The sequence below is a fragment of the Odocoileus virginianus genome, chromosome 4 (assembly GCF_023699985.2).
Source record: "Odocoileus virginianus isolate 20LAN1187 ecotype Illinois chromosome 4, Ovbor_1.2, whole genome shotgun sequence".
NCBI lineage: Eukaryota > Metazoa > Chordata > Mammalia > Artiodactyla > Cervidae > Odocoileus > Odocoileus virginianus.
The window spans coordinates 15,533,281-15,545,980 of NC_069677.1; the positions used below are offsets into that span (position 1 = coordinate 15,533,281).

A 12,700-nucleotide genomic window follows, 5' to 3' on the forward strand; every position below is an offset into this window, starting at 1 on the left:
AGAGTGATCATATGTCTTCAGTCCCCACATTCTACTTCCTGTGTCCTTTCTCTCTCTCTTCCTCAACACAGACGTGCACACACACATGCTCACAGAGGTTTCTGTTTGTTCACGTCTTTGTTTGTTTTGTCATTGATTATTTTAATTTCTGAGTATTTGCTCTGGTTGTGAGTATTTTCCAGCCTCCAGCTCTTGTTTTACAGGTATTAGTTTGTATTTAAAGTTCCCTTCTTGCTTCTGAATTCTTCATTTTCTCTAGGTTCAGTGTTTCCCCCTTCCTATATGTAATCTTCTCCTTTATACTTTAAAAAAAAATTGAGGTGTCATGGACATCTCCTTGTTGATTTTCATTATATTTCTTCATCCTACTTTCATATTTAAGAATGAAGGTTTGATTTGATACTCTGGGTAGCTGCTGTAACAAGGTTTTTATCCTTGCCCATATGTATGTTGGTCCTGAGAAGTATGTTGGTATGTTATTTTTCCTGGGAAGGGTCTTCCCTGAATGCGAAGGCTGCCTGGGGGAGCCTGTTGTATTGGGGCCTCATCAGCAGGCCTTGAGTTCAGGAGAGAAGAAGTAGTCTTTTGGTTGCTTTCCCACCCTCTCCCACAGTGCTTGCACAAGCAGTACCCTGGAATACTGCCCCTCATTTTAGCAGCCCTTCCTCCTCTCAGGGATGTAGTTTATAGAGTATGACCTCTGTGACTTTTTTTTTCTTTGGCTTTGATCAGCTATTCTGACTGATAAGTTTGATCCCACCTCTCCTCTATGTCCTTTTGTGTTTATCCTGGGCTACTGTTTCCTTATTGCTGTATCCTGCCAATGCCAATGCGGGTTCAGTCTCTGGGTGAGGAAGGTGCCCTGGAGAAGGAAATGGCAACCCACTCCAGTATTCTTGCCTGGGAAATCCCATGACAGGAGCCTGGTGGGCCTACAGTCCCTCAGGTTGCAAAAGAGTCGGACATGACTTAGCAACTAAACAATAACAACAACAAGCTGGAAATCTAAATTTCCATCTTCCTACCTCAGTGAGCTCCTGACCCAGCGGTTCTCCTAACCATATCTGAGCTCTGCATATTTTTAATCCTCTTCTGTTATCTCTGGATGATAGACTAAAAATTTTTGGAACTGCAGGGACCTTCTGTATTTTACAGAACTAGTCTCTAGACTTAACTGGTTATAGGAGCAATATTAGAAGTTTTTCTCTATTTCTTTACTAACCTCTACCTCCCCTCTCCCACAGGTTACTAGGACTTTAAAACTAGTTTTATTTATATTTTGTTTTACTTAAAAAAGAAAAAAAAAAAAAACCTTAACTGAAGATAGCCATAATGTTTTATTTTAAAATGGAACTGGTGAGTTGAATTTATGAGTTTCATGAATCAATGTGTTGATTATTTTCCTTTTAGATTTTGGAAGAAGCAACTGAAGAGGAAACAGCACTTCATAATCGAATTATGCCAACTGTGGTTCGTCCTCCAAAACAGCTGCTTCCTGAATCTGCACCTGCAGGAAACCAAGAAATGGTATGGAACTGCTTGATAATACTTTCGGTGCTCACATTTTCTCCTCATTTTAAAATATTGCTGGAAGATGGAATCACATGTCCTTTTAAAAACTCTAATGCAGATATGAATATCTTTACTGTATTTATCAGAAACTATGCCTGTTGCAGGCGTTCCATGTAAAACATTGAGATTCAGTTCTCAGTGCTGTTCTGTTCATTCCTACTTACCAAGCAGCTTAGAGCCTTGTGATTTAGATACATGGTGGTTAAGACTTTTAGTTTGCATCTGTATTCCTAGGATTTAATAAAAAAAATATGTGGAAGCCTTTATTTTTAGGTTAATTTTTAAATATATACCTCTTAGTTTAAGAACTTAATATGTTAATATTCCTAGGATAGCAGAGTGTTTTAAAATACTCAAGAATAAACCTTTTTTTTTTTTAAAGAAATGGGAGCTGGTAGAGAAGCAGTCTTAAATCTAACTTTGAAATATTAAAAATTCTGTGTTGTTTTCCAAATAATTTTTTGTGGATATGCAGTTAAATTTTTTTTTTTGTTTGAGTGTGTTAATTGGCTTAATCTGTACTTTTACTTTATTCTTTTTGTCTTGTTTATTTTTAGGAGCTGTTTGAACTTCCAGTAAGTGAAGAATGTTTACTCATTACCTAAGTATATCTTCAAAAAAATTCTTTTTAATTGAGGTATAGTAAATATACTGGTATATCTGTTTTAATTCTTTGAAAAATAATGAATGGTTTGTGCATCTTTTGAAATTTCGTAGGCTGTTTATGAGATAGGAATTGTTCGCCAGTTCCCATTTTCCTCTGCTTTGCAACGTATGTGTGTGGTGGCCAGGGTGCTCGGGGACAGAAAGATGGATGCCTACATGAAAGGGGCACCAGAGGTCATTGCTAGTCTTTGTAAGCCTGAAACAGGTAAGGAAGCAGCAAGGCTTTGAGTGAAATTCTGATATTTGTGTAAGCTGCTAGTCACAATTCTAACAATGACCTTCATTTTCTCTTTTTTAAAAGTTCCTGTTGATTTTGAAAAAGTTTTGGAAGATTACACCAAACAGGGCTTCCGTGTGATAGCTCTTGCACACAGAAAATTGGAGTCAAAACTGACCTGGCACAAAGTGCAGAATGTTGGCAGGTACACGTTGATGAGTGGTTTTGCCTACAGTTTTTCCAATAAGGCATCATTTATGTTTATGAAAGTCTTGTGCAATCATTTATATTCAATTTATTATTTATTAGGTAAATTATTATTGGATATGTGCAAATATATAACATAATTCAGTGTTTTAGGCAATTGAGATAAAAGTACAACTCCCTGGAACTATTTTTAATTTATTTTTTCAATGTTTCTTGAGTGCCTGCTGTGTGTTGGGCATGTTCAAGGAACATAGTTATGTTTTTGGTAAACATAATTTTACAGAAGTTTATCTTCCAATGATCTACAGTTATTCCTTGGTATCTGTAGGGGATTGGCTCCTGGACCTGCCATGCAGATTCAACTGTGGATCTTGTAGTACTAATAGTATTTATTGGAAGAAATCCATGTGTGAGTGGACCCACACATTTCAAACTCACGTTATTCAAGGGTCACCCATACTTGGTTTTGCCTAGTAGTTGAAACCACGTGCTCATTTGATCAGAGTATCATGAGTCACAATAAATACACCTTCCACCCTCACCGCCAAAGGTTAGATGGCCATTATCAACATCCTATTTACCTCCAGTTACAGCTATGTTTCACATTCAAGGATTGTCCTGTTATAGTAAAACTGATCTAGCCTGACCTTTTGAAAATAACACTTTTGGTTAGGAATATTTCATGGCGTACCTAGCATTTCAAAGCAGAAAGAAAGATTTGTTGGCTGTCCTGCTAATTCTGTCTTTTCTTTTCCCATCCCTACTATCATTGTCTCTAATTCAGGGACTTAGCTCTTTTTCTCCACTTTTTCTTTGTTTAATCTGTGTACACACTCTGTCCACTGAGAGGTCTTTAACATTCAAATCTAATACCAGTCTTCTACCTGGAATTCTTACAAAAAACGGCTCCCCATCACCTTTCAGAGGAGTTCATGATCAAGAATATAAATCAGGAAAGAAACAATGAAACACATACTTAATTTTTTTAAAAGGGTAAATGATACAGATAATTATCAGAAAAGAACATATAAATGGCCACTGAATACATGAAAGTGATGAGACACTTCAGTTTTGGGGGAACTACAGAATTAAACCACAACCAGAGTTTTTTCTTCAAGTTTACAAAATTCAAAAGATTGATGCTATCAAGTGTTAGTGAAGGCTTGAGAAAATTTTAACCAAAATACTGCTGCTGCACTATTATAAATTCATAAAGAACTTGCATAATACTTATTAAAATCTAAATTTACTTATGCAATTTGACCCAGCATGTACAGTTCAAGGAATTCAGCTGAAAAAAATGTCTATGTGAGATAAGATTCAAGTTTAAATAGTGTAAATATCATAAATATGATAGTGGTTAAATTATGAAGTATTGATACTTATTTTAATTATTCTGAGCTCATTAAAGGAAAAGTGCAGTGTTTATAGTGCAATCCCATTTTTCTGGATGAAAATTAAGGGAGTGGAGTGGATAGCTAAATAATAACTGAAAGGAAAAGCAACTTTAGGAGTTCTACCCATTAAAACAGAATATTGGGGGGATTTGGCCTAAGCAGGGACATAAAAAAAGCAGTAGTAATCAAATGGTTTGAGGCATACTTGTGATTAGGAGCCACACATGTAAAATACTGTATCCTGATTCCTACGAAGGGTACGTTAGAGTCGCCTTTCTTTACAGCTTTGCCTTTGGCCACTCCTCCTCCCTGACCTTAAAGACTGAGAACTGAACTAATAAAAATAAATGAAAAAAAAAAAAAAAAAGACTGAGAACTGAGTTTCCTCTGGTTCTTGAGCCTGTCTTTCAGGCAACCTTCCAGCCTTGGACCAGTTGTTCCGTCTGCCCAGGATACCCTACCCTCCCTATCAACTCTTCTCCCTCTCTGCTTCCCTTCCTCATCTTTCAATCAGGATCTTCTCTGTGTTTCCATTCTACCTGTGGAAACAGGTTTTGGCATTTCTCTTATAGCTTGAACCTGTGTATGTTGAATTGATTTTTGTACTCTTCATTAATTAGAGGGAAAGATTTCTATGACCAGTATCATTCATAGGAGAGTTAGGAAACCAGCTGCAGGCAGAAACCAGTACAGAAGATGGTTACAGAGCTTTGACCCAGTAGTTTCACATTGGTACAGCTTTGTGCTTTGAAATGCATTTTCAAGTTTCAAGACTTATTTCTCCTGTTACCTCCAGCAGTATCATTTGTATTAAGTTTTCTAACTATTCTTTAATATCTTTACTACCCATTGTATAAATTATATAATTTTAAAGGTGTTTAGATTTAGATGCTGTTTACTTAAGCACCCTTATAGTTTAATTTGAAACTATAGAAAAACCACTTGGTTAATCCAAGTCTGAAATTTTGGTCCCTAATTTCAAGCCATGCTTTCTCCATTGAAGAGAATATTTCTGTAGTAGGATTTCAATAGCTTTAGTTTACGAATGCTGCTAATCACTGAACAGACTTCTCCATTATAGTACTGAAGCACATATTATTTTTGTGTGATCTCTTTGCTTGCATGTCTGTTTCCCCACAAAAGGGTCTTGAGAGGAGGAGGAGTAGCAATAGTGTTAGTCACTCAGTCGTGTCTGACTCTTTGCGACCCCATGGTTTGTAGCCTGCCAGGCTTCTCTGTCCATGGGATTCTCTAAGCAAGAATGCTGGAGTGGGCTGTCATTGCCTTCTCTAGAGGATCCTCCCGACCGAGGGATTGAACCCCGGTCTGCATTGCAGGAGGATTCTTTACTGTCTGAGCTACAGGGAAGTTGAGAGTAGAGATCGTGGCTTTTCATCTTTGACCTTCCAGTGACTTGTGTAGTACTTGGTGCATAGTAGATAATCACCTCTTTGAAGGAACAGCATCGTGATAACTACTGAAAATTAACATTGTAGAAGACCCATCTTTGGGTCCTGAATAGATCTCATTGTTGGACTGCTAATAGTTTTTACATCGCACTTCCAAGATTAAGATTTTGATCAAGAGTTTTAGAAAATTCCTCAAAGACTTGATAGTGAATTCAGTATAATTGTTGAATGTGCCTGTGGTACAGTTTTTTCCTTTTCTCTTAACACTTAAATTAGGGTATGTTGTGTGGGAAGACAGTAGGGAATAGGTGTATTTTACATTCATTCATTTTGTAGGTAGGATACAAGATGAATATTCCTTAGTACTAGAAGAGTTCTGTGTCTTACAAAGATATACATTTCCTAAGAATCTTTATATACCCATGTTTCAAAGGATAAAATTTAATTTCAAAATGTATTTCTTGGGAATTAGTTTTTCACATTTAAATTTTTGGAGGTTGAACTCATAAACTTATACATTTATTCAGCATATAAAATGTTTTTCATTTATAATTGATGGCTATTTTAAATTGCCTTATCAACAAAGTGAACAAATGCTTGTTCTCTTGACTAAATCATTATGTTAAAATTTCTTTTTCTGCAGAGATGCCATTGAGAACAACATGGATTTTATGGGATTAATAATAATGCAGAACAAATTAAAGCGAGAAACCCCTGCAGTACTTGAAGATTTGCATAAAGCCAACATTCGCACTGTCATGGTCACAGGTTAGACTTTATAAAAGGACACACAAAAAAATTGAGTGTGACTCTTAGAGTTCATGTTATCCAATATTGAGGAATGATCAGTGCATTATAAAAGCCTACTTATTATTATATAATTTCATCTAATACTGCATTATTATCTTATAAGTCAAGTAGTTAAATTTATCATAGAGTAGCTGCATCCTACGTTGCCCTGTTTCAGCTCTGAATACTTTTCTAAGATAGAGGACAACTTCACAATACACTTTGGAAATCCTTTAGATCTGTTTATAATAAGTATAATAAACTAGCGAAGGACATACTATAAATACTTAGCTATGCTCTTTTTTGTTATCTCTCTTTAATCATGTTTCTTATAGCGGTTATTTTCCTTTGCTTGTGTTAGTTGTTTGTAGATTTGTTTTCTCTACTAAAATATAAGATTCTTGAGGATTAAGAATATGATTGACTTATTTTGGGATTGTCTATAATTTTTAGAACTGTGCCACCAGATACATGGGAAGTGATTGGTTAGAATTATATTTTTATATATAGAATAGTATATTTATTATTGTTTGAATATGTAATAGTGAAAAGAGCCATTTTTTTGTTTCTTGACTACTGCATTCAAAGGATTCTCTTGGTGTTAACACTGTTGATAATATTAGATAGTTACCATTTCTTAACTGTATGAAATTGTGGCAGCTCTAAAGTTTTCTTTTTTAGCAAAGAGTCAGATTTAAGGCATTCACTTTATAACATTTATGTGTTCAGTAAGAGACTTATAGAGAAGATCTGCATATATTTTTATGTTTAGAAACTGAGGTCCGTCTGATAGCAGATTGCTTAAGTAACCAAATTTATTAGCATCCCAGCAATTCTTGGTCCTAGTGACTTGGCTTCAAAGCTTCTTCTGTCTGTATCCCTTGTCCTTGTTGTCCTGCCTTGACAGAATATGGTGTGTCCCAAGAGGGTCTGTCAGGTCACAGGAAGACTTGCTTGGAAACAGTGGGTGGGATTAAGGGAGGAGGAAACAATAGTACCTCCATTCTGGTTGCAGTGGGCTTCCCAAACCTTTGCCTTCTTCTCTTGTACATTTGTATTTTCCTCCTTGATCTTGTCTTTACTAGTGTGTTTAATACTTTCCTCTCATGACCGAGAAGTTGTCTGTCTTGCTTCTCTTTATGTTTTATAAAGATTGTATACTTGTTACTTTGCTTTTTGTGTGTGTGTGTGTGTGTGTTCGTGTGTAATCTTGCCTTTGTAATTCACTTTTTTCTTTATGTTGTGCTCATATTCTTGTACAGATTACCAGTCATTCCTTGGTTATTTCAACAATATTTATTGAGCACTGTCCCAAGCATTGAATGGGTACCCCTAGTGCATGACTCACAAAGGTCGAGAATGTATTTGACTTTAACAGTTGTGGGTGAGAATGTTCTGACTATTTAGTATCTATCTTCTTTTGATTTGAGGCTTCCTTTGATATATGTATGTCCTGATTAACTTTTAACTCCAAGATAACTTTTAAATTCCAAGAGTAAGGACTATACATTAACTTCATTTTGCCCAGCCCACTCATGGGGACTGTGGTAGATTCTCTGTAAGTACTTGTTGCTTAATACATTTATGTTTTCATTTTAATGTTAATGTATTTTCAATGTTTTGAAAATTAGGTGACAACATGTTGACTGCCGTCTCTGTAGCCAGAGACTGTGGAATGATATTACCTCAGGATAAAGTTATTATTGCTGAAGCATTACCTCCAAAGGATGGGAAAGTTGCCAAGATAAATTGGCATTATGCAGACACCATGACACAGAGTAACGATTCATCAGCAATTGACCCGGAGGTAATGTCAAGTAGAGTTTTCTTTTTTGAAGATTGCTTGTTTTAATTTATTCTAATAAAAAGTGGTGCATTAAAACTCAACAAAACAAAAAGTTAACAAAAACAGAAGCCTGAGCCGTCTCCTCAGAGAATTCAATTCACTAGAATGGGGCCAGATGCAATATCTCAGTGTTTAATTTTTGATGTTTTTAGCCAAAGTAAAGAAGCACAGTTTTGTATGATAAGAATCCCAATTATTTATCCTATTTTAAAAGTAGTGGTAAATGGTGCAGATGGTCCATAAATTTGGCTCATGGATCATTTAAAATTGAAGCTGATATTTAGACTTTCTTAAGTGTTATTCTTTAAATAAACAGTATAGATGGATTATTTAAAATTGAATTTTCTTTAACATGCAATAAATGTTTAACACAGCATTTTATATAAAACATCAAATGAAAAAATTTAGTTTTGAATCAAATATATTCAAAATAGGATTTTTTTTACTTGATCTGGCTGCCTGAATACTGCTCTGAATGTCTTTTACACAGGCTATTCCAATTAAATTGGTCCATGATAACTTAGAGGATCTTCAGGTGACTCGTTATCACTTTGCAATGAATGGAAAATCGTTTTCGGTGATTCTGGAGCATTTTCAAGACCTTGTTCCTAAGGTTAGTGATTTGGGTTATGTATGTTTTCATATGACTATATGGCAAACAGTATTTTAAAGAACTTTCATGTTTTTCCAGTTGATGCTGCATGGCACTGTATTTGCTCGTATGGCACCTGATCAGAAGACCCAGTTAGTAGAAGCATTGCAAAATGTAGAGTAAGTATTGGTGGGTCTTGTTTTTGTTTTGTTTTGTTGGCCACACTGCATGGCATGCAGGATCTTAGTTCCCTGACTGGGGATCCAACCGTGTTGCCTGCAGTGGAAGCTCTGAATCCTAATCACGGAACTTCCAGGGATTTTCCTGTTTTTGTTTTTTAATATTTATGAATTGTAGTTTTGTTTTCAAAACCAGAAAAGTAACTAATATTTCATGTATATAAATGTGTCAACTCTAAGACAGGTAAGCCTCTTTAAAAGAGACTTCCTGGTGGCTCAGTGGTAAAGAATCCATCTCTAAAACAGAAGACTGGGGTTCTCTCCCTGGGTCAGGAAGATCCCCTGGAGGAGGAAATGGCAACCCCCTCTAGTATTCTTGCTTGGACAGTTCCATGGACAGAGGAGCCTGGTGGGCTCTAGTCCATGGGGTCCCAGAAGAGTTGGACACGACTTAGTGACTAAGCAACCAACAAGTGCTTATTTATTTAAAGTACATATCCACCATTCCTCTTCTAGGTGATAGCCATAAGGTAGAGTTCATTCACTCAGCTTGATAGAAGTAATGTTACAGTTTTAGTAAATAATGATGTTTTCAAGTTTTTAAAGGAGAAATCTTTACTGATTGTCTTAAAAGCAAGTACTGAAGACTAGGCTGGCCTGAGTCCTTTGTGCTAAAGACTAGGCAATTAAGATGTCCATGCAATAGAAACAGAACAGGGACCCAAGTCATTTGAGTTGTAGGCTGGTGCTATTTGCAGAGTAACGTGCCTGTGGTCATTATAATGAAAAGATTTATTAGTTAGCCGTGGGGAATCTTAATTTGTTAACTCTTCCTAGTACCATACTGGAGGAAATCTTAAATTAAAAGTTGTGTATTTTAAGAAATTAATAAAAATCTTAACATAATTTTTGTTTCTTAGTTACTATGTTGGGATGTGCGGTGACGGTGCTAATGATTGTGGTGTAAGTATAGACTTTGTGATTTACAGTTCTTTCTCTGGCTAAGTCAAGTACCCAAAACTCAAAAGAATTTTCTTCTTTAATCCGTTAGGCTCTGAAGAGGGCACATGGAGGCATTTCCTTATCAGAGCTCGAGGCTTCAGTGGCATCTCCCTTTACCTCCAGAACTCCCAGTATTTCCTGTGTGCCAAACCTTATCAGGTAGTATACATTAGAAATCTTCCTATTATCTTTTTGTAGCTTGCTCTATTAATACAGAAAAAAAGGTCATAGAAAGTGACATGAATTTGTTTTAATGGTATGTTAGTGTACTTGATCTGTGATGCTTTAGCAACAGATTGATTGCTACTCCTCATTTCTTCCAGTTCTGCTTTGGCTTAGTTCTTTTTGGCAAAAAAGTGCATTGTTGTAACTTGGATGTTGATGTTCATCTGTCAAGATATAATTGTGGTTTGGAGGAGGCGTTTAGAATACTTCTGTTCACATGCCAACATTTGTTTTCACAGGGAAGGCCGTGCAGCCTTGATGACTTCCTTCTGTGTGTTTAAATTTATGGCTTTGTACAGCATTATACAGTACTTCAGTGTTACTCTGCTGTATTCTGTGAGTACTGACATTGCCACCAGAGATGGTGCTTAGTGTTAAGACATTTAAATTAAAAATATTGGGCATGTATGTTTCAGTTTGAATATATTCACTAATTGTGAAACTTAAATAACTAGCACCTATAAATTTTCCTTTGGTTTACTGAATTTTGAGTAGCAAATTGGAAATCTCGTTAATCTGGAATAGTATTTTCTTTAAGGCCGGCAGCTGTGGCTTCAGCCTTGTGAATTAAAGATAACTGTATTCTTTTTTTGCCTTTAGCACAGATTGGACATTTTTTTTCCAGAACTCTTTAAAATGTCAAGCTGTGACATATTTTAGAATTGCAGTTAACTTTGCTATACATTTATAAGGAAAGGCCAGAATGAGAGAAGATGTTTCAGCTGTACTTTTAGGACTTGTGTAAACAAGTGATGTCCCTAGGTACTCCATGGATTTTGTGGTTGAAGTGATCTCACTTTAGATTTTTCTCTGAGTGAACATTGGTGAGATGCCAAGGAGTCTTTGTGAAACTATCCCTTTTTACCATGTGTGGAAAATATCAGGAGGGATGGTGTTGGATATTAAGGAAGTGTCAAGATACTAATTTTCAAGAATATTGAATATTGTGGGTAGAAGTCTGTGCTTTCTTTTTGCCAAAAAACTTTTTAAAGGTTTTTATTGAATGGATTTTTAGAAGCTCCCTTTTATACTAATATATTAAATTGTAAATATGTTCTGTTTCACTAATCTAAAAGCAAATGTGTTTAATTTTTAAGCAGGCCAAGTGTCATTTTGAAGTCGTCATTATTGGGGGAAAAAATTAAAACCAAGGAGGAAAAAGTTAATAAAAGCAGGGGAAAAATAGTATAAAAGTGGTACTGTAAGAATAGTTCCTGAACTCTATTTAAAAAAAAAATCCTTTCTCTAGATCTTAAGTAACCTGGGAGACTTCCAGTTTCTCTTCATTGATCTGGCAATCATTTTGGTAGTAGTATTTACAAGTAAGTATTTTGTTTTGTTACTGTTTTTAAAGCATAGGAAATTCTGATGTGGCTTATTAAACTTTGGTAAATTTTCATGAACAATTATAACACAGTGCACATCTTTCCATTTTCTGTGTAAGGTTCTTTTATTTCTGATTGTTTATATTTTGCCCCATTTGTTTTATTCTTTCTCCATTTGTTTCTGAAATATTTGAAACTGTGTTTACATTATCATGCCCCTTTGCCACTGAATGTTTTAGTATATTTTGTCCCAAAGTCATTCTCTTATCCAGCCAAACACAGTTATAAAGACCAAGAAATTTAACATTGATACAATATTACCTAATCCATACCTGTATTTGAGTCTTGTCGTATGTCCCAAAAATAACCTTATACCCATTTTCCCCCTAGTCTCTTGGCCCAAGATCTAGTCCAAGCTCACAAACTTCATTTAGTTATCATATCCATTTTGTCATCTTTAATTCAGAATACTACATTCAGCCTTTTGGGGAGACTTCTTGATGTTGACATTTATGAAAGATAATCAGTTGTATGGGTTTGTCTGATGTATTCTTATTAGACTCAGGCTATGCATTCTTGGCAGGAATATCAAAGAAGTGATGCTGTGTCCTCCTGAGTACATCATATAAGGAGACAAGGTGTTGGTTTGTTTCAGTATTGGTGATGTTAACATCAAAGTAAATAATGATGGTAATGAGATATGATCTGTTTAATCGTATGAAAATTCGCAAGTTCATACTGGAAATAAGTAATTGGGAGAGAAGGGAAAGCTCTTCCTTATAGTAGAATGCTAACTAACAATATAGAAGAAATGATTGGCTTATACAGTGGAAAGATCCTGGACTTACTGACATTTTAGAATGATTTTTCTTTGTGGGGGTGCGGTTCTGTGTTTCCGGTTGCTTACCAGTGTCTCTGACCTCTACTTGCTTGATGCCAGGAGCACTCTCCCACTTGTGGCATCCAAAAATATCTCCAGACATCGTGAAATGTTCTCTAGGGGTCATACTCACTTTGGTTGTGAACCACTGAATTTGACAAGTCTTTAGTGAATGCTAAAACTAGTGAATGGAGTCAATAAGAAACAGGATTTGTTACACAATCTTAGCATCTTTCTACAAGTTACTTATTAATTACAAAGAGAAAAATAGAAATATTACAGTGGAGAAACTTGGCAGCCACGACCTTAATAAGTGATCAAAGTCTTTTTTTAATGTTACTGTTATGTTTATATAGTTTCAAACCTTTGTTAATGTCTTCTTAAGAGGAAGAAA

General features: G+C 35.6%; 1 protein-coding gene across 5 annotated transcripts in view; it reads left to right on the forward strand.

Annotated features, from left to right (window-relative positions):
• Positions 1-12,700, forward strand: part of ATP13A3 (ATPase 13A3) — a 78,499-nt gene that overhangs the window by 42,600 nt on the left and 23,199 nt on the right. For all 5 annotated transcript variants that reach the window (XM_020881717.2, XM_020881718.2, XM_070466213.1 and 2 more), the window contains 12 exons: positions 1,411-1,527; positions 2,130-2,147; positions 2,290-2,443; positions 2,540-2,660; positions 6,112-6,236; positions 7,889-8,064; positions 8,594-8,716; positions 8,795-8,874; positions 9,795-9,837; positions 9,926-10,035; positions 10,341-10,437; positions 11,351-11,423. In XM_020881717.2, the coding sequence (XP_020737376.2) occupies positions 1,411-1,527; positions 2,130-2,147; positions 2,290-2,443; positions 2,540-2,660; positions 6,112-6,236; positions 7,889-8,064; positions 8,594-8,716; positions 8,795-8,874; positions 9,795-9,837; positions 9,926-10,035; positions 10,341-10,437; positions 11,351-11,423 (1,237 nt within the window). The remainder of the gene's footprint in view (positions 1-1,410; positions 1,528-2,129; positions 2,148-2,289; positions 2,444-2,539; positions 2,661-6,111; positions 6,237-7,888; positions 8,065-8,593; positions 8,717-8,794; positions 8,875-9,794; positions 9,838-9,925; positions 10,036-10,340; positions 10,438-11,350; positions 11,424-12,700) is intronic.